At 39.0% G+C, this 21,655-nt stretch overlaps 5 protein-coding genes across 5 annotated transcripts; 2 read left to right on the plus strand and 3 right to left on the minus strand.

The window, feature by feature from the left end:
- The first annotated feature begins 1,098 nt into the window (after positions 1–1,098).
- LOC128671654 (nematocyst expressed protein 3-like) lies at positions 1,099–5,848 on the plus strand. The gene is made up of 4 exons (XM_053748323.1): positions 1,099–1,241; positions 1,364–2,029; positions 2,673–2,676; positions 5,275–5,848. Exons 1-4 carry the CDS (start codon positions 1,230–1,232, stop codon positions 5,769–5,771), a joined length of 1,179 nt encoding a protein of 392 aa, XP_053604298.1. The 5' UTR covers positions 1,099–1,229; the 3' UTR covers positions 5,772–5,848.
- Positions 5,849–7,936: 2,088 nt separating this feature from the next.
- Positions 7,937–9,039, minus strand: LOC128671651 (cuticle protein 16.5-like). Its single transcript, XM_053748319.1, has 2 exons — positions 8,931–9,039; positions 7,937–8,688 (listed from the first exon to the last, which is right to left on the minus strand). Exons 1-2 carry the CDS (start codon positions 8,940–8,942, stop codon positions 8,008–8,010), a joined length of 693 nt encoding a protein of 230 aa, XP_053604294.1. The 5' UTR covers positions 8,943–9,039; the 3' UTR covers positions 7,937–8,007.
- A 2,589-nt stretch (positions 9,040–11,628) lies between these two features.
- On the plus strand, positions 11,629–13,737 carry LOC128671649 (adhesive plaque matrix protein-like). The gene is made up of 2 exons (XM_053748317.1): positions 11,629–11,716; positions 12,869–13,737. Exons 1-2 carry the CDS (start codon positions 11,705–11,707, stop codon positions 13,649–13,651), a joined length of 795 nt encoding a protein of 264 aa, XP_053604292.1. The 5' UTR covers positions 11,629–11,704; the 3' UTR covers positions 13,652–13,737.
- A 902-nt stretch (positions 13,738–14,639) lies between these two features.
- Positions 14,640–15,826, minus strand: LOC128672160 (uncharacterized). Its single transcript, XM_053749108.1, has 2 exons — positions 15,742–15,826; positions 14,640–15,669 (listed from the first exon to the last, which is right to left on the minus strand). The coding sequence occupies exons 1-2, from the start codon at positions 15,799–15,801 to the stop codon at positions 14,704–14,706; spliced, it is 1,026 nt and encodes a 341-aa protein (XP_053605083.1). The 5' UTR covers positions 15,802–15,826; the 3' UTR covers positions 14,640–14,703.
- A 1,139-nt stretch (positions 15,827–16,965) lies between these two features.
- On the minus strand, positions 16,966–21,319 carry LOC128672161 (ice-structuring glycoprotein-like). The gene is made up of 3 exons (XM_053749109.1): positions 21,210–21,319; positions 20,395–21,057; positions 16,966–17,846 (listed from the first exon to the last, which is right to left on the minus strand). Exons 1-3 carry the CDS (start codon positions 21,219–21,221, stop codon positions 17,076–17,078), a joined length of 1,446 nt encoding a protein of 481 aa, XP_053605084.1. The 5' UTR covers positions 21,222–21,319; the 3' UTR covers positions 16,966–17,075.
- Between the last annotated feature and the right edge of the window lie 336 nt (positions 21,320–21,655).

Genomic DNA, 21,655 nt, shown 5'->3' on the forward strand with positions numbered 1-21,655 from the left:
GAGGATGAATCGATTATAAAGATTGTACAGTTTCAATGGAGAATTTGATTTATTTTTAATATAAAAAAAATCATCAGCTCAGATCTGATGACGGGGTTACTTCCAGCTATGGAATTACATATGTTGATATACTGCTACGGGAAGACAAAAAGTTTACCTGTATTGCGGACTCAGGAGATGGTTGCTAGATTTTATTTATTAATTTTTACTTAATATGCTTTCTTATTATCTATTTGGTATTATGATTGTGAAATCAGAATACTTTATAACATACTATTAATAATAAGTACATAATTGAACATGTGGCCTTGTGAATCAACCTGCGTTACATTTCAAGACCTGGTTTATAAATCTGTCGTTTGATGTCGGCATTTTCAGAGAGGTCCGGAAGAGATAGTCTCTCCACTCGAAATATTCAAGGCACAGACCTCAACACGTTTTGTTTATGAGTGGTGTGATCTAAATAAGTTATTAACAAGCTTTTATTGTCAACAGATTTCCAAAAATCTACCCTTCGTGACCCCGGTTAGGTGCTGGCAACTTTTACTACTAGTAATAGAAAACAAATTTGGAATTGTGTTAAGACTTAAGTTGAATATTTTTATACACAAATATATAGCGACACGTTAAAAACAAAATTAGGGACTTCTTTTTGCACAAATAGGTAGGTACAATACATCAAATCCACTCCTAGAATTCAAGTAGGTAAAATTATTGTAAGTTATATAAGAGTTGATTATTAAAGTTTTATAGTGAACTTTTGAGAATTGGTACTTTTAACAGCGCTTGAAGGATCAGCAAAATTTGTGTCAAATTCTCAGATCCATCAGAGTAGGTACCTACCTTAATTAAGTAAATGTCGCATAAGCGCCGCATAGCAGTACCAAAATATCGTGTCAAATAAACATACACATGTACATAAAAATTAATAATCTTTAACCAACACAATAGGTGCCTTAACGACGTCTACAGATCGAACTCCAGCGATAGTCAATCCTCTTTGTATAAATGGTTAATACCACTCTCAAGGCTCGTATGCCCTATGCGTATACGCAAACGGAACAAATGAAATCGAAAGGCTATCTCTGAGTCAGGCAGGCGTAGGCTCCACAAACACCGGCTCACCTTGGCAATGAAAGTAAAACGGACAGTGCGGACGGTTCTATGCAATATAAAAACCGGAGCATTACCTGCCAAATTATTCAGTTGCCAACTTGAACAGCATCAACATGTACGCTAAGGTGTGTTCTAAGATCAAGCTTATTCTCAAATATATTTTTTTCTTCCATAACTTCTAGCCTTTGATCATGGGATAGGAAACGAATGTCAAATAGTTTTTAAATAGCTGTCGTATTTTTTCCAGCTGATTGTCGCTTTGTGCGCTGTGGGTATGGCCCGCGCCAGTGGCCTCCTGGAAGCAGCTCCCCTGGCCTACAGCGCCGCGCCCGCAGTCATCACCAAGACCGTGTCCCCCGCCGTTTCCTCGGTCTCCTCCTACTCCACCCACACCTCGCACGGCTCCCCCGTGGCGTACGCAGCTGCTCCCGCCTACGCCAAGACCTACGCCGCTCCCGCTGTGGCCGCCTACGCCGCTCCCGCCGTGCAAGCGTACTCTGCCCCCGCTGTCGCTGCGTACTCCGCCCCCATTGTCACCAAGACCATCGCCCCCGCCGTGTCTTCTTACTCCGCCTACTCCACCTCCACCTCTCACGGATCTCCCGTCGCCACCTATGCCGCTCCTGCCGTGGCCGCCTATGCCGCCGCTCCCGCCTACGCCAAGACCTACGCGGCTCCCGCTGTAGCCACCTACGCCGCCGCTCCCGTCGTAGCTAAGACCTACGCCGCTCCCGCCGTAGCCTACTCTGCTCCCGCTGTTGCCGCGTACTCTGCCCCAGTGGTGACCAAGACCATCGCCCCCGCTGTATCTTCCGTCTCATCTTACTCTTCCCTCACATCTCACGGCTCCCCTGTCGCGTACGCTGCCGCCCCCGTGGCCACTTACGCTGCTGCTCCAGTGATCGCTAAGACCGTCTCCGCGTATGCAGCGCCCGTCGCTACCTACGCCGCGGCTGCCCCCGTCCTGAAATCAGCTGTCGCGTACTCCGCTGCGCCCGCCATCGCCTACGGTGCTCACGGTGCCAGCTACGGTTGGTAAATTGAATCCTACGCTTTAGTCAACAAATTTGTAAATAGACCATGAAAATATAACGAATTGCCATATAATATTTTGTTTAATTATTGAATATCCACACATTAATAACGAAGTTATAAAAGAAAATGCCAAACCAGAAAAACAAATTAACATATCAAAGAAAGATAGCAATCACACGATGTCACGATTTCATTGATCATACGTAACTGGCGACCAAACTTCCTGCCTCGCTGATAAAGGGCGGGCGTAACGAGAGCCATATTGGTTTCCTCGATGTAGGAGATTGTATTATCACTTGCTGGCTTGTTTCCTGTTTCTTATGAAAACGAACATGCAATTGACATATCAAGGTCGATTTAAATGACTAATCTATAATGCTTTAATCTATAAGGCTCTGGACATATGAGACTTCTAAATAAATGCAGAGAGTTTTTGAAGCTGACAGTACAGGTTTACATAAGTATACACACCATAGTTAACAATAAGAATAAAAAAATAGCCTAACCTACCTAACATTAAGTACTGTACTTAATGTTAGGTACACACACAATATGTACTTTTTGAAAAGGAAATTCTACAAAACTTCCGTCTCTCTTTCTCTTTCTGTCTTCCTGTCTAACATACCTACCTATAAACATGGGCTGTGTAAATAGGTCAGCAGCAAACTTTATACCGAGATAGATAATTCTTGTGTTTGTGTGTTTGAAATATGCCAAATAAAATAGGTCGCACTAGCTATTTTCGTTGTTTTTTCTCGCATAGATATATAAAAATACATTGAATCAGATAACATCGCGAGAAAACCTAGTCAAATATATTTAAATAATCTTGTCACATCCATGTGATAGACAAGTGGACTAAATAATTTGCCAATGTGTAGATTTCCACACGATGTTTTTTCTGCACCAGAAGCATGTGGTCGGCAATGAAAATACAAGTAAGATAAACAACCTGACTCACAAATTTTTGTCATAAGTGAATGAGGTATTTATTTAGGTATGTTTAAAGCTTATTGTACTAAAATACATTTGTTTATACAACAGATGTATAGATTACAATATAAATAAATAAAAATGCATGTACATAAACATAGCTCCAAATTAAGTTTGAAACTCAACGATACTTTAAAATATAAGGTTAACAAAAGCCATACAGTTGTTGTAATATGTATATTAAAGCTACCGCTCAAATTTCTCACGGGAACAATACTATATTTTCCGGGTTCAAAAGTAGCCCTTTTTTTCCTACCAACCATTTAATCATGGCAATCAATATCAATGTCATATTCTCAAATTTAGTTAATCAGGTACATTAAATAGACAAACTAACACCTGATAGCTACAAATTTGTATGAAAGAATTTCTGCGGATTTCTTTGAATACCTGTCGTCTTCAAAACGTGGATAGAGTTCAAAAAGTTACATTGTGTTACCTGCATACACCCTAAGTAGACACACAACTAGATTTTGAAAACTGCGTCTCTAGCGGCATTCCCCTAGAGATGCAGTTTTCAAAATCTAGTTATGTAGGGGTGGAAATTTATGCGAAACTTTATTATTTCCGAAGAGACTCCATGAAATGATCGGCACGCGTCGTAACGCGTCCCACTCCCGCTTCCCGTAGGAAGCGGGAGTGGGACACGTAGCGGGAAATGGGATGGGGCATGTTGCTCGATAAGACATGGGACAATTTGTAGGAAACGGGACAGGACAAGTTTCGGAACGAGACATGTAGCGGAAATCGTAGCGGGAAACGGGGAATTGAACTAAAGATGACAAAAATACGAATTTCAATCGTAGTAATAAATAAATTTTACCAGTTTTGGAATACGCGATAAAAGAATAACTGAAATTTTACTTCGATTCCTTTTAAGATTTCCTTTTAAGAAGGAATTCAGGCGTGCGAAGCCGCGGGCAAAAGGTAGTCATAGATAAAAGAAAAAATATTACCGACTACTGTTTGAAGATAAAAAATATGCCAGATGAAGTGAGCTTAAATCAGCGGTTGGATTGTAAATTGACAGATAAATATGATTTGTAGATATATTAAGCCTAGGGTTGACAGACAGTGCTCTATATTGTTGGGTGCAACGAAATAACATGAATAAAAAAATATATAAAAGTCAGTTACCACCCGTAAGGAACAACTTATATACTCGAGTACGACGTAGTCACACCAAAATAGTTTTTAACCTGAAAATATTCTATATATAAATCTGTTAAAATTTGCACGGCGATATAGATAGGTATATTGAATTAAAAGAAATATACATATAACGTTTACCTATTCATAAAATTACTGATAGAAATTATATAATTATTATTCATAACATACACTGATAAAATTTGCGATCACACACTCGAAAACAAAGTTGCATCACAAATTAAAATCAACAATCCATTGTTTTGTCTACACTTCGTAAGCAAATAGTAAAGCACAGTGCGTGTGTTGTTGTGAACAACAAAATAAAAAATAACTTCATGGCTACAATTAACTAAAATAATGAAAGTAAATTGGACAGATCTCCGGCGGTCATTGATATAAAAACGAGGGCATTACTTGCAGAAATTATTCAGTTACCAACTTTAGTAGCATCAACATGTACGCCAAGGTGTGTTGAAAAAGATTATATCCTGATTTATTATTATTTAACCCTAATATATACATTTGAAGCACTTGTATCAGATTTAGATTAATTTATTGCAAGTCACATTTATTTAGTAACATTCTTCCTTTCTTCAAAGATGAAAGATTATAATATTACATCGCTAGATCTAATTTTTAATTAGACGATTTACAAAAGAGTCGTTAATTTTAGGTTTTATTAATAGAGGTCGGTTTTGTGTCGTATGAGAAGCGCTCTTCGTAATTTAATCATATTCCATAACAAATTTCTTAACCAATGCTTATGTCAGATTTCTGGGACTTGTTTCCAGCTGATCGTCGCTCTGTGCGCTGTGGGCATGGCCCGCGCCGGTGGTCTCCTGCAAGCCGCTCCCCTGGCCTACAGCAGCCACGCCATCGCCGCGCCCGCCGTCATCACCAAGACCGTGTCCCCCGCCGTTTCCTCGGTCTCCTCCTACTCCACCCACACCTCGCACGGCTCCCCCGTGGCGTACGCAGCTGCTCCCGCCTACGCCAAGACCTACGCCGCTCCCGCTGTGGCCGCCTACGCCGCTCCCGCCGTGCAAGCGTACTCTGCCCCCGCTGTCGCCACGTACTCCGCCCCCATTGTCACCAAGACCATCGCTCCCGCCGTGTCTTCCTACTCCGCCTACTCCACCTCCACCTCTCACGGATCTCCCGTCGCCACCTACGCCGCCGCTCCCATCTACGCCGCTAAGAGCTACGCCGCTCCCGCTGTAGCTGCGTACGCAGCGCCCGCCATACAGGCATACTCAGCCCCCGCTGTGCAAGCGTACTCCGCTCCCCTGGTCACCAAGAGCTACGGCTACGCCGCCGCTCCCGTAGCGTCATACTCCGCGTACGCCGCTCCCGTCGCCTCGTACGCCGCTGCCGCGCCCGTCCTCAAGTCCGTCGCCTACTCCGCCGCTCCCGCCATCGCGTACGGCGCACACGATATCGGCTATGGCGCTCACGGTGCCAGCTATGGTTGGTAAACTGAATCTGTGTAGTGTATTTTAGTAACAATTTTGTAAATATACCAAATGAGAAAAATATAATATTCCAAAGTTAACATGAATTTAATTAAGTACCCAATGATATGGTGACTTTATTTATTAAATGGTTTCGTTTAATTAATCTGGCAATGTAAACTAGCAGTATGCTCAATCTATGGCTCACCCTGTCCTATCCTAACTGCCCCACATCCTGTACTATGGAGGACTTGAACGAGGCCGACTATAGAGCGATCAGCGTGGCCACATAAATGTCGAACACCGTCTGAATAGCTAGCTATTCTTGCACATTTTTAAATATAAAAATGTTTTAACATAAAAATGTAAAATTTGCATATACTCGTACTTTCAATCGAAATCGAATATATGCAAAAGTTAGCTTATACCGGATTGTGAAAACTAAGTAGTACTTACCGAAAATAAATTACCGAATTAATAAAAAGGATGCACTTTCTGCTTTTAAAAATCAGTTTTTCAAAATAAAATAATAAAGAAAACGTAGAACAAATATATATAGAAGTAGTAAATCACCGGACTACATTGGTAAAGCATTATATATTAGCATAGGAACAGAGTATTGTACTATGAACATAGGGAATATGGTATTCATTTAGTAATGACAAAAATCGGTATGAAGTTTCAAAGACACATAGGGATCCCGAAAATGTAATTACTTGGCCCATCAAATACTATTGACATTTTAACACCTAAACCGCTAGATGGAATTTGTTGTTTGGATTAGATAATCCTAACTAATATTATAAATGCGAAAGTAACTTTGTTTGTTTATCTACTCAAATCCTTTTTTAAAATTTCTCATACATGTAGTTTAAAGTATGGAGAAGGAAATAGGTTACCGTTCATTTCGAAAAAATAACAGTTCCCGAAAAAAATTACGCAGGCGGAGCCGCGGGCAAAAGCTAGTAGTAAATAAGAAAGTCCATTATAGATTACCGCGAGGATAACTGCATATCTATAATTTTCTTAGTTCGAGTACGAATGGGTGGTTAGTATTTCACGGTCCGAGTAGTAAAATTTTCAACCGAAAAACAATTTTCAGTTGAAAACGAACTATCGCTATCTGTTTCAGTTGAAGCGGAAACTTGGAGAGGGAACTGAAGTTTCTAAATAACTAATATTTTTTTTATTCATTAAGTTGATATTTGGCTAGTTATAATTTGGGTTGGGTCAAACATTTTGGACAGTACTGCGATTTGAAGGCTTTATGAATCAGTACTAAAAGTGGGCTTAACGAATCGAAACATATAATATTTGGCAAATTGAAACTACCAATAGGCTTCACAAGTTAAACATTTTCGTAAACTTGTCCACCGGAAATTTTACATGCTTTGGCGATATATATACAATTTTTTAAATATTTCATACGAAATTGAGAAAATATATATTAGAAAAGTTTGCTAGACGTATCAAAACAACTTTCAGACTTGACCAATTAACCATAGATTTAGAAAGGGCGTCACCCGTGCGAATATCTTTGAAGTATCGTCAACAGATTATCTGTTTCGATTCACATGAAATCCGTGACGTAATTTAGAAAGAAAGAAAAGACGTTTATTTGCTCAAACATATTAGTACATATAGCACAGTTAGAGATAAAAACAAATGTAATGCTTGAGACAAAACGGTCTCCGCTCAGCATATGCCGTGGTGTGAGCCACGGCGCTGGTCTTCCGCGGATGCCATAAACAAAACAAACAAAAAAATAATAAAGTTTAAAATAAAGTAAAACTAATATATGGTATATTGGTGTACCTTGAATTATGTTCTATATTGCAAATTTTTTATATACTTAAAGTTAATCCCGTGTTGTGCTTTTATCCCTTTCCTTAAAGCAGATAGGTAAGTCTAGGTACTGTGACTTGCAGTTGACTGTACTAAAACACAATATTTAGGTTATTTTATAATTAATTTACATTTAATTTATTGTATTAATTTACATTATTTCTTCTTTCAATTTGTGATTAGAGCCAACAGCTGCAACATTTGAACGCATTTGTTATGCATTTGTATTGTTAGAATTATTATGTTTTAATTTAGAAATACTTGATAATACTATTTATTGAATTAAGGTTAGATTCAACAAAGGAAAGGTTTAATGTTTAAAAGAAAGGAGAAAAAGACAGTCGTACAGGTATAAGATTGTATATTTTGTTTGAATTATTTACAATATTTCCTATTAATGAAGACTAGATTCAGTTTACCAACCGTAGCTGGCACCGTGAGCGCCATAGCCGATGTCGTGTGCGCCGTACGCGATGGCGGGAGCGGCGGAGTAGGCGACGGACTTGAGGACGGGCGCGGCAGCGGCGTACGAGGCGACGGGAGCGGCGTACGCGGAGTATGACGCTACGGGAGCGGCGGCGTAGCCGTAGCTCTTGGTGACCAGAGGAGCGGAGTACGCTTGCACAGCGGGAGCTGAGTATGCCTGTATGGCGGGCGCTGCGTACGCAGCTACAGCGGGAGCGGCGTAGCTCTTAGCGTAGATGGGAGCGGCGGCGTAGGTGGCGACGGGAGATCCGTGAGAGGTGGAGGTGGAGTAGGCAGAGTAGGAAGACACGGCGGGAGCGATGGTCTTGGTGACAATGGGGGCGGAGTACGCAGCGACAGCGGGGGCAGAGTACGCTTGCACGGCGGGAGCGGCGTAGGCGGCCACAGCGGGAGCGGCGTAGGTCTTGGCGTAGGCGGGAGCAGCGGCGTACGCCACGGGGGAGCCGTGCGAGGTGTGGGTGGAGTAGGAGGAGACCGAGGAAACGGCGGGGGACACGGTCTTGGTGATGACGGCGGGTGCGGCGATGGCGTGGCTGCTGTAGGCCAGGGGAGCGGCTTGCAGGAGAGCACCGGCGCGGGCCATGCCCACAGCGCACAGAGCGACGATCAGCTGGAAATAATAATTAAGTAAGAAATATATTTATTACTTAATGCTTTTTTTTTGTTTTCTTATTCTACTACATTGCTTGTAAGAATTGAGTCTGGCATATTAATAGAGAATTTTATATTATTGATTGAGACACACGATAAATTCTTGCAACCCACTACACAATAGCTTTATTAATCACTGAATCCAAATATCGGTCACATGCACTGAATTATTTTAATTTATAGACAGAAACCCGAACACACCTTGGCGTACATGTTGATGCTACTAGTTTTGGTAACTGAATAATTTCTGCAACTATGTAACTCGTTTATATACCTACGAACTTAGAAGGCCTAGCGCCTGTGATATAGTCCGTTTTACTTTCATTATTTAGACCATGAAAAGTATGACGATTTGTTTCGGAAGTCACAAGTTGTTTGTGCTATTGTTTTGTTTACACGTAAAACTTAAGAGTACATTCTCTTTTTTAAATCCATTCTATAAAAAATGTGAAATTATGTTTGTATGTTTGTCCTTCTTTTATGTCGGAGTGGAGCAATTAATTTAAGTGATTTTACATGTGAAGTGTGTTTTGTTGGAAGGGTGGAGAGTGAGTTACTTCTTGCCACGGGAGGAGTCACGGACCACAGATATTATTTAACTATATTTTTTATAAATAACACACTTTACTACAATCTAACCATTGTTTTAAAATTCAAACACGGCATGAAGAAATATTATTTTTATTTTGTTAGGTCTTGACTAATATTGTAGATCCTTTTGAAGAGGTGAATTGGAACGAATCGTTTTCGATTAGTCTGGCACCTTGTTTTAAGAACATGATGTTCGAAAATATACTTTTTGTTTTTTTTTGAATAAAACGTAAATATTATAAAATTATAAGGTGACTTTGGATATTAGGGCAATCGGATGATATTCAGGTTAGATTGTTGCTAAGGTATCTACGGTATCCAATATATATGTAGTTAGTAGTTTTGTATTCTACTGAGCAAGCAAACAGGCACGCGGCCCAAGTGATGGGTAGTAGTCACCGCAACCTATGGACGCCTGTAACACCAGAGGTGTCACATGCGCGTTGCCGGTCCTGAATAAATCTTTTCATGCATCATTCATGCTTTTTGAAGAACTCCAATGTTGTAGTATCTGGGGAAAACCAGGACAGAAAGCCGATTCCACAAAACTCAGAGCAGTTAGGTTTTCTAATGACGTATCGCTATGTTGAATCATGTTTTAGCCTTCGGCCTCAAGGATTTTCTTAGTCCATATTGCTCTCATTGCGAGAGGAGAACAGACCTTTGTTTAAGAAGAATTGGTGCCTTAGAAAGTAAACTAAACATTTTGTGGATAGTAAACAATCGCATTTCGTTGTCCGAAAAACCCCGAAGAGCTCCTAGACCGAGTTTTAGCTGCCTAGACTTAGGTGCAGCCGATCTAAGTTGCCTACACCTAAATGTAGCATATAGGTTAAACATAGGTTTAGCTGTTATCATTTTGCCCTATTACCAGGTTATCCTGTAAGAACAGATTGGAAAGGGCTACAGTTTATGTTATAGTTGTAAAAGATATTGGATATATTTGAACTAGTTGATAAATTTCCAATTCGCCTGTGAAATCGAAAACATATCAAATCGCACGCATTTACTAATTCATAAGAACCATGTTTTCTCCTATTTCAACTTGATACTTTTCCACATTCCTGAAAACTAGGGTTTTGACAGACGGACAAACAGTGATAGACGGACAGACGAACAACGAACTGATCCTAGTGTTTAGGCCAGTAAGGGCACATATTAATAAATAAAAATCTTTTCCAGGACATGAATATAAATAGAACATTAATTAAACCAGTTTTATGAAACAAGTAGTAAAAATCAAAATAGATATTATTCGAACACCTGTCAAGGACACTAAATGATTATATTCTGGCTAGATCAATAAGGCACCTGCATTTTTTCAACAACCAAAGTTAATCAAAATATAATGTCATTATGTTACCTATTTAAAGGCTAGTGTACACTGCGCGCAAGAGGTACCCCTCTTATTTCGATTATAGTAATAAATGTAACTCAATTTAATAACACTATGTATCACATAAATGCATAAGTTTGAAAGAAAGTTTTTCGTCAGACAAGTAATTACAAAAAAGTAAAAAAAAAATTTTTTTTACAAAAATTATATGTTTGACATAAGCTTTTATTGTTGTCAGATAGTTCTTATTTGCGTGACAAAAAGTCATGTACGTGGCAATAAACTGTTGAGGAGTTCCCTTGACGGGAGTCGTTCCGGAGTGCACCATCAGGTTATGATTATCATAATAATGCATTGTCATCCAAACTAAACATACAAAATTTCAGCTCGACCGGTTGAAGATTTAAGATCTGCTTTAAAATTGAGTTACAAGATTCCAACCGAATCAATTCACCTATTAAAACGGGATTAGAATATTTTGACTAATGAGAATAGTCAAAATATCGGCTGTGTTTCGTTGTTGACTTTATTATGTAACTAGTCCACACTAGTATTATAAAGCATCTGTGGAGGAAAATCTTTGGAACCACACAACTGATTTCCAAAATTATTTTATCAGATAAAATTAAGCTACTTGATTTCTGAGCGTCATACATAGGGTATTTTTATCCCAATCCCAGTTCAATATTATGTTAACTAAACTAGTAAGATTAGATAGATCGCAATACGATAACAAATCTAAAGGATCTATGGATCTATGATCCATAAAAAACTATGGAAACTAATAAAATTTACATATTATTAATATTATATATATCTCTTAAATTGGAGTTTGTTACAATTACCATATGTGAACGAATGATCGATTTCCAGTTTTATTGATTATGAACCTTATATAATTGGCGGAGATGTTAATTTACACTTCTTCGCTTGATTTGCATATTGTTACAGTTTGGTGATGACTTGATACCAGTTTTTGGCGAAGATATAAAAGAGAGCGCGATATTTATTCAAATTACATAATTTGCCATCCAGTTACACATCCAACATGTACGGAAAGGTACTGTGATAGTGATTTATTTTTAATGTTATGTGCAGTGACGTTAAATCTACAGGATTGTAGCTGAGTGAGAAACGCTCTCTTTAAAGATATTTTGTGCCAGCCGCGGCGCTGGTGACGGAGGGTTGACTTATTTTCAAATTATTTCATTCGTTTGGCACAAAATGTTGTTTTTTTAATTTTAGTTGATTTTTTCAAAGTTATAGCATAATTGTGGTTTTTTTAAAACTGCATTGTGCTGTAACTATCTGCGTTACAGTTATTCTAAGGCTTAATGTGTTATCAAACTTTTTATCCAAACAAATAAATAAAATTTAAGTGTCTCTCTGTAATTTAAAAATAATTGCTTTTTAATTTTAAATGGATTATATATTTTAATTTTATATGGAATTGTGTTGGTTGCAAGTTTTGTGAAGTCACCTTAAATCTTAAATATATATTTTTTTATAATCACAGTTAACCGACTTCATCGAAATTGAGATATGGGTAGGTGTGTCGTATATTTCGTTCCAGTGAGCGAGAGCCCTGGAGCCAGGTTAGAATTTCAAATATCTATTGAAACTACAAGTTAAAATAACAGAACTACACGAAAAAATATCAGCAACATCCTGATATATTTTTGGGTCCGATAAATCATTCTTTTGATGCCAGCACCCGTGCAACTCAATTTTCTACGACACAATAAGGAAAATATACCAATGTTCTTTTGCAATACTCACATAGGTAGGAAAGTCTCAAAGCGGTCGCAATCCAGAAAAGCTGGCATATAAATAGAGCTCGATCCAGCCATCTTAAGTATGTGGTTGCATACAAACTCGAGCATTAAGTATGTACAAAACACCCTGTCCCGAATTGTGAATGCCTCCCGTTTTCCCGACATCTTTGGACGTTGACCTTCGTGTTTTGTTCCGCAAATAAATAGCCGTTCCTACCATATAAGGCCCCATTTGATAGTAAAAAAACAAGGATGTATAAATTTGGTTCCAAATGTCTGATCTCATCAGACAATTGCATAATTTTTTTTAATGATTTCCTAATTTTAATCACTTTTGAGGCGCAACACGCGCTTACACTCAATAATATTAATATTTTTTTACTATTTTTACACAGGAAAATATCGTATAAAAAATAATAAAGAATTATTTGTTTCAGCTGGTGATTTTTCTTTGCGCTGCAGCCCTAGTCTCGGCCGGGTACTCAGGCCCACCAAATTACGGCTACGATCCAGCAGTGTCATCGGAGTCACAAAAGTCACAAGGAACTTTTGGACCAGTTGCCTCAAACTCTGGCCTCAAGGTCTACAATGGGCCCACAGTATCGCCAGTACCCGGGGCATTTACTGCAACGACGAAGAATGGCAACCCAGTCTCCATCCCATCATACCCCCCACTCCAGTACTCTACTACAAAGAGTAATGCCGTATCCTACCCTTACACTAGTCCTACCGCCGCGTATCCCACTCAATACGCTGGAGTAACCGACTACCCAGCGTCTTACTCCTCTCAGAACAACGCTCAATATCCCCAAGCGTATTCACAGGCGTACCCTCAAACGCAAACGTATCAGGCTTACCCACAAGGTTACACCCAAGCGTATCAGCAGACGGTTCCCCAACCCTACGCTTACCCTAGTCAAGTAGCACTCTCTGGGTATCAGACTTACCAACCAACTCAATACCAATCATATCCGATTCAGTACCAAGCTTATCAGGCTCCAGCTCAATACACTTACTCTGCTCAGTACCCTGGCTATCCTGCAGGATACCCATCAGTACAGTATTCCTCGACACCAGTACAATACTCCGCTGCTCCAGTACAGTACGCCGCAGCTCCAGTACAGTACTCCGCAGTCCCTGTACAGTACTCCCCCGCTCCAGCAGTTTCCCACGTGCAATACAGCGGCTCCGATGGCAGTTATTCGTGGAAGAAGAAGTGAATGCCAAAAATGTATTGTATACTTAATTTACGAGACTGTAATATCGAAATAGGATAACGAATAAATCTTTTTTAGAATATACGAAATGTTGATTTTTAGTTTACATCAATTACCTAATCTTGGTTAAGTTAAATAGAGTTTGTTATCAAATTGACTTATTAATATTAAAAAATCATAAGTATTGCAACCATAATGAATTTATTTTAATCAATTCAAGCTTGTGCAAGATACGGACAAATTAGCATTATTAAGTTTTTCTTTGCTAATTATATGCATAATATTATTCCTTACTTATTTCGTTAGCTTGCAATATTTTTTTGACAAAATATAAACAAGCTTTGGCCCGCGGCTTTAGCCTCTTGAATTTTTGTCAAGTGATGTCATTTTCCGAACTAAATTGCTATGTACTCGTAGTTATGCAAAATTGAATTATGGCTGAGAAGATAAAGAGTGAAGTGGTAACAAAAAGAAATTAACTATAGCATTTGTTGGGATTATATATTTGTTTGTTCTCTTTATTTAACAAAAAAATTCTTACAAAGATAGTTGTAAAAAAGAGGCGCGTCAAAAGACCGACTTATCCCAGAAAGGGCTTTCTTCCAGTCAATTCACCTATAATATTGCACAAGCCATTGAAACATTGGTTCATACATAATTTTGAGTTACCTAGGTTAACCCAGCCAAACAAAATTAGAGGAGAATTTTAAAGATTTTGATTTCCAAAAAGGTAATCCAGTTTTATATTGATTGGATCTTTGAATCAGCTAATTATGCACATTATTTATCACTGACATTTAGGAAGTGTTCAGAAATATAAAACCTTGAATAAGTATTATTAAAGCCACTTATGTGATCAGACATACATATGACATTTTATTATTTTACTTATATTTTAGCTTCAATTTTTCTTGAAATGATAAAAAAGTTAATTCGCTAGAACAATATAATATTTTTTTTAATGTATTGAAAGAAAAATAAAACGTTTAAAAATTGTCAATAAATATAATTCGATTGTAATTGTATCATTTATTACACATTTAATATCACAGAAATCACTTCCAAGCATAGCTGGCATCAGTGCCGGAGTAAGAAACACGAGATACCGCTGGGGCAGATGAATATCTTACAGCAGAGTTGATAACAGGGGCTGATGCTGCGTAAGAGTACGGAGCTGATGCGTATGAGTCTGCACTAGAATAACCCGCAGTAGGGGTGGATGGATACGCAACAGCGGGAGTCGATGCGTATGCTACGGCAGGTGCAGCGTTGGAGGAATATGCTATTGCAGGAGTAGCATGATTTAGTGCAGAAGAATAGCTCGAAATTGCTGGAGATGGAGCGTATCGCACTGTGACAGGGACTGGGAGGGAATAACTGGCTGGAGCCAAACGTACTGCTGGAGCTACACGCACACCAGGAGTAGCAGGATACGCTGCAATGGCAGGTGTAGAGTAAGTTGCTTCAGGAGCTGACGAATAAGATGTTACAATAGGTTGTGGGTAGACAGACGCGGAGGGATACGATTTTACAATTGGTGTTGGGTTGTAGGATTGCAAGTTCACGGATTGGTGAGACACTGCTCTAGATGGTGCTACATAAGACACTGGGGCCACGGCTTTCACTATAGGGGCGGCGTAAGTTGTCACAGCGGGCGCTGCGTACGACACAGGCGCTGGTGCGTAACTCACTGGCGCTGATGCGTAGGTCACTGGTGATGATGCGTAAGTCACAGGCGCTGATGCGTAGGTCACTGGTGCTGATGAGTAAGTCACTGGTGGTGGCGCGTAGGTCACTGGTGCTGATGCGTATGATGATGGAGCAACCACAGTTTTGAACGCGGGTGCGTCATGTCTGATGACAGATTGATAGGAAGTTGCTTGTCCTATTGGTTTGGCATAAGTTATTGGTACAGCATCACGTGCGTATGGACGAGAAGAATATTCGCCGTATGATGCAGCTTGTGGTTGGTACAGGTTCCCAGCCGAAGCAACTGCTGCAATGCAGAAGAAGACAACGACCTGAAAATTAAAATAAAAATTTACTAATTTTTATCAACATGTCATTTAAATTTGTAGAAATTAACGCGTTACCTTGCTGGACATGTTTGCAGACTGAACTGATCTGTCTTTGATTAGTTTAGAATTTGGCATTGGCTTTTATACTGTTACTCATCTTCATAACTGGTGACATTAAAATAATGTAAATTATCAACGTACAATGTCAAGTTGTGTTCATCGATAACATTGCACCAGATCGGTTTCTTTATGATTAATATTCTAAATATGACCCAAATTTTAATCTCACAATTTTTAATATTAACATAATAATTCTATTTCATTTTGTTTCGGTGACGTATGTTAAGTAGGCTTAGCTTTTTCTTTTGTAGAGTGTCTGTCTCATTTCATTGTTTCAGATTTTTACGTCGGGACTTTGCTTTACTTTTGCTTCAGTGAAGAGAAATTGAGTATAACTGGGCCGACTTTTCATTCTCTAAAACGGCTATATAACGAATTAAAATGCTGACTAGTTTCTAAAACACAAAAACTAAAACATTTTGCTTTTGTTTAAAGACAATAATAAAATGTCAATAATAGTCTAGAAAGTTTGACCGTAAAATAGATATACCACGAGAAATACAATTACTGTTGGACAAACTAAATAGGTCATTTAATTAGATGACAAGAAAAATCGGATATATATACGTAATATGTTGTAGTATTATTTTATAGCAAATATAACTTTCTAATTAACTATTCTATAAATTATTATAACTATTTTCATTATGGTTTATGGCTAATTTCTTTGAAACATTTTTAATTATGTCATTAATTTTGTTTTAGCTTCTTTAATTATCATTATATTTAAGTATATGTAAGTTTTTCTGTTTGTTGTACTGGTTAGCTGGGAGAAAATGCTTTTACCATTATATTTATTTATTAGAAGTACTTATGTGTTTACTTTAAACAATAAAGTTCAATAAACAAAAAATTAAATCAATTTCTTTAAGTTTTTTAATGTATGATTTGATAGACTATCATTAGCTTAGTGTACCTAAGACTTGTAAGTAACAGATATAGTTTTTGCCCAAAACAAATTTATTCATTTAAGGCTTTAAGTATGATGTTTATATACAACAAATGAGGGTCCCTGCATTAATAGTTAACATGTAAGTAACTATTTATTTAATACAGGAGCACTCATTTATTTTATTATTTAAATCGGGTTTCAGTATCTGTATTGATTGGTTTGACAGATTTAACGACAAGTGAGTGTGTAACATTTTTTTCATACATTAGTGTATGATTAAAAATCAATTTTCATCATACAAATTTTCGTTTATTTCGTATCGTAACCTATAATATTTACATGTACTGCTAATATAAATAAATAACAAACAGGTACAGTGAGTTAGTCGTGTAGTGGATTACCAGCCGTAGCTAGCTCCAAGGGTGGAGTAGGAGACGTGGGAGACCGCGGGAGCGGCGGAGTAGTGGACCGCGCTCTTGAGGACTGGAGCGGAGGAGTAGGCGACAGCGGGAGCTGCGGCATAGCTGACCGCAGGACCTAGGGTCTTGGTCACCACGGGAGAGGAGTACGCGACGGCGGGAGCGGCGTAGGTCTTAGTTAGGACGGGAGCGGCCGCGGCGTAGGACACAGCTGGTGCTGCGGCGTAAGCCAATGGGGCGGAGTGAGTAGAGATTGATTGGTAACTCAATGCTGGAGCTACAGTCTTGACTACGGGAGAAGCGGCAGCGTAGGTGACGGCGGGAGCCGCGTATGTTTTGGCAACAACGGGGGCAGCGGCATAAGCCACAGGGGAAGAGTGAGTAGAGATGGACTGGTATGATACTGCTGGGGCTACAGCCTTGACGAGAGGAGCGGCGGCGTATGACTGGTAGGCAGGGGCGGCGTAGGTCGCGACAGCGGGAGCTGCGTGGTAAGTGGCGACTGCGGGAGCAGCGTAGGTCTTGGCAACGACGGGAGCGGCAGCGTAAGCCACAGGGGCGGAGTGAGTAGAGATGGACTGGTAGGACACTGCTGGAGCTACAGCCTTGACGAGGGGAGCGGCGGCGTATGACTGGTAGGCAGGGGCGGCGTAGGTCGCGACGGCGGGAGCGGCCGCGTATGTCGCTACTGGGGAGCCGAGGAGGTTGCCGGCGGAGGCGATGCCCGCTGCGCACAGGAAGATGACGACCTGTTTTAATATAAAATAGTTAATAATACATATCAATTTTTATACAAAATGTTTACAATTGTTTTGGGTAATTATTTTTGCCTTGTTTTTAGAGGCAATCTTCAAAATTTTGTTTAATTTTTACCAACAAATTTATATATATACCTTGGAGCACATGTTTGTTGTTCGTTGATCTGGTTTGTAATGATTTTTTGATCACAGACTTTCGCTTTTATACTGGTATCTTAAACTGGTTGATACGTTTGCATACAGTTGATCGCCCCGAGCACTTGGTTTCATTGCAATGTCAAGGCTCGCTCCACCCATAGCCCAAAAACATAAAAACATAATATGTAATCGATGTCAATATCAAATCCGCATTTTGTGGCTCCATAAGGAAATCATTTTCGGAAGTAAATTAAGCGTTTTAATTACACTGTTTATCACGTACTGGTTATCCAGATAATTAAAATAATGTTTTTCAGCACAACCTAGATTCACTGATGAAATTTTAACGAGTTTGTAAAACTATCATATGCTTGGTTAAACCTCATCATTATCCGTCTCTGATTAGAAATACTGTTGAGTTGCTCTTTTCGATTTACTTCTTTTATTAACAAAGTAAATTTAAGTCATGTAAAGTGGGGGAGAAAAGTAGGACAACGGATGCGCTATAGCGGCGGAAGATACCGGAAAAACGCTCAGGTGTGAGAAAGAGAGTAGGGTTTTAGAGAGAGAAAGTAAATCAATTAAAACTACTTAAATCAGCATCATCATCATTTTCAACCTACATCAACCAACTGCTTAGTTAGCTTTTTTCTTGTGACTGAATTTTGAAAGTTGCATTTGTTCTACAAAAACTGCTCGATTCGACTCTATATTATATATACAAAGGATACAAAACATTTTAATAATCGGCAGTAAAAATAAATAGGTACTGAAATTTATAAGTTTTTTTATAGAATGACGATATTTCCTATTTATATTATTGTATATAATATTTTTTTGTACCGAACGCCAACTCACTAAACTGTGTAAAATTTTGCCTACCCCTGTCAAAATTTTACACAGTTTAGTGTAGTTATTCATAAATAATATAATTTCACCTTTGCTTATTATTATAATATTTAGGCTAGCTTCTGTAGTGGATCCCATTTCTTTACAAATAACATTATTTCGTTCAAGTTATGTATTTCCTCCTCGATCTGGTAAACGGTGATAAGCAGTGATCAAATAATCGGATGCACCTGATGCAAATGATCGGATGTTACAAAAAGTTGGTTATTATGATATGCACTTTTGAATCGAAAAAACCCAAGATTTCGTAATTGACAAATTTAGTTTCTTTTATTATAGAATCATATCGGTTGTATATTTACTTATTTTTACTTTTGTACTAAAAAAAACTGAAAATAATATAACATAACTTCCACTTACTTTTTCTTCAATTTTCAAAACGTTTATCTTAATCGAATTATAAATAAGATTTACAAAAAAGTGTTTTAAGAAGCCGCTTCCACTATTATCTTAGCCAAAAATGAAGTTTAGGTAAATATACATCCGATTATTCGATCACTGGATAAGTAAACATCTGAAAAAAAACATGCTAGTAGCGAAAATATAATGTTTTCGATAAATAAACTAATCGGGCGAGTAATACACAATAAAAGATCAAATTTTATTTAATATCAAACTATTACACTTAGCCATGGTCGTTAGTTATATCAATCTGGAAGTAAATATATATTTCCATTATTACCTATATACATGTATCTTCGGCACCGTAACATTGCGCGCAAAAATTAATTTAATTAATTTATTAATTTACTTATCGAGTGAAAGAGATATATTTTGTATGACTTATTATGAATCGATTAGCATTAAAAGCAAGTCATGTTTGCGATGCATCTATGCCTATTCTTCAAAGAAAGTTGCTTATAGAAACGAGATTGATCATTTACCACATTAAGATATGTCAGTAAGTTTTTTTATAATAAGAAATATTATGTATAGTCAAATCAGAAAAGTCTTATAACACGCAGAGCCTTTATTATTAATCAATTATAATGTTGTAAATACAAATTTCCCCAGAACCTAATTTTCCTTGCATCACGATTGCATAATGCTTTATGAGATGTTAAATCATGGCATTCATAACATCAGTGTCTGACCTACATGCACTCGTTCTGATATACACCTACGTCACAGAGCTTGCCGCAGTGCGTGGGTACATAAATCTCATTATGTTCATGTATCGCATCTCGATGATTCACCTTTCGATTTAACCTTTTGAAAAGCATTTTTATGAACAGATAAATCAGAATGTCAACATTTTAAGGTTGTTCTTAAATTTTTTGCTGCAATTATTGACCGATAAGTAAACAATATATTCTAATGATAATGAGGTTTTGATGCTTTTAGAATTGTTTTAAATAATTGCTAATTTGGGAAATGAAAAATAATAAGCATGTCTATTTTTATGTAAAATGTTTTTTATTATTTAGAATAACTTAAGGTCCATTTTCTAGCACTAGTTCAAACGTAAACGAAAACTTTGGTAGGAAGTTTACCAGCCGTAGCTAGCACCCAGGCTGGAGTAAGAGACGTGGGAGACCGCGGGAGCAGCGGAGTAGTGGATCGCGGTCTTGAGGACTGGAGCGGAGGAGTAGGCGACAGCGGGGGCTGCATGGTAAGCGGCGACGGCTGGTGCAGCCTGGTAAGTGGCAACGGCAGGAGTGGCGAGAGTTTTCGTCACCACGGGGGAGGAGTATGCGACGGCGGGAGCGGCATAGGTCTTAGCGACAACGGGAGCGGCCGCGGCATACGACACGGCGGGAGCCGCGGCGTAAGCCAGTGGGGCGGAGTGACTTGAGATTGATTGGTAGGACACTGCTGGGGCCACGGCCTTAACCACGGGAGCGGCCGCGTAGGTCACGGCGGGGGCGGCATAAGTTTTGGCAACCACGGGAGCAGCAGCGTAGGTCACGGCAGGAGCGGCGTAGGTCTTGGCAACTACAGGAGCGGCAGCGTAAGCCACAGGGGCGGAGTGAGTAGAGATAGACTGGTAGGACACTGCTGGAGCTACAGCCTTGACGAGGGGAGCGGCGGCGTATGACTGGTAGGCAGGGGCGGCGTAGGTCGCGACGGCGGGAGCGGCCGCGTATGTCGCTACTGGGGAGCCGAGGAGGTTGCCGGCGGAGGCGATGCCCGCCGCGCACAGGAAGATGACAATCTGAAAATTTAAAACAACATGTAAAGTTTCAAAATTGATGTAGCTTTGGCGGCTTTAAGATAAGTTTAAATTAACACAAAAATGATGGGAGAGATGATTATGATTGAAAATTCATGAAAGAAAAATGCAATAAGAGATGTGTTTTTTCGCACCTTGGAGTACATGTTTGTGTTGTGCGTTGCTCTTGTTTGGAATACAGTCTAAAGCACTTGCTTTCGCTTTTATACGGGCAGATTGAAACAGGTATTGGTACGTATTTCGCGTTGGAGCACCCGAGGCGGTGCGCGCAATGTCAAGGCAATGCTCCACCTATAATACCATGCCGTTAATGAAATTGCGTAACCGATATACCCTTTATGTTAACTTAGTTATTTTTACTGTATAATAAGGAAATCCTCCGCGGAAGCAAGATGTTTTCTCAGAGTTGTCGTAACAGTTTCATTGTGCACTTATATACTTATAGTAAATGTACCTATCTAATTAACATGATGATCATTTTAACAATCTAGGTATGTACAATCACAATACATGTATATCAGAATACTATGAATGTTAATCGAACTAGGTATAATTGATGATCTGATGATGATGATGCGAA

The sequence above is a fragment of the Plodia interpunctella genome, chromosome 8 (assembly GCF_027563975.2).
Source record: "Plodia interpunctella isolate USDA-ARS_2022_Savannah chromosome 8, ilPloInte3.2, whole genome shotgun sequence".
In the NCBI taxonomy this organism is placed as follows: domain Eukaryota; kingdom Metazoa; phylum Arthropoda; class Insecta; order Lepidoptera; family Pyralidae; genus Plodia; species Plodia interpunctella.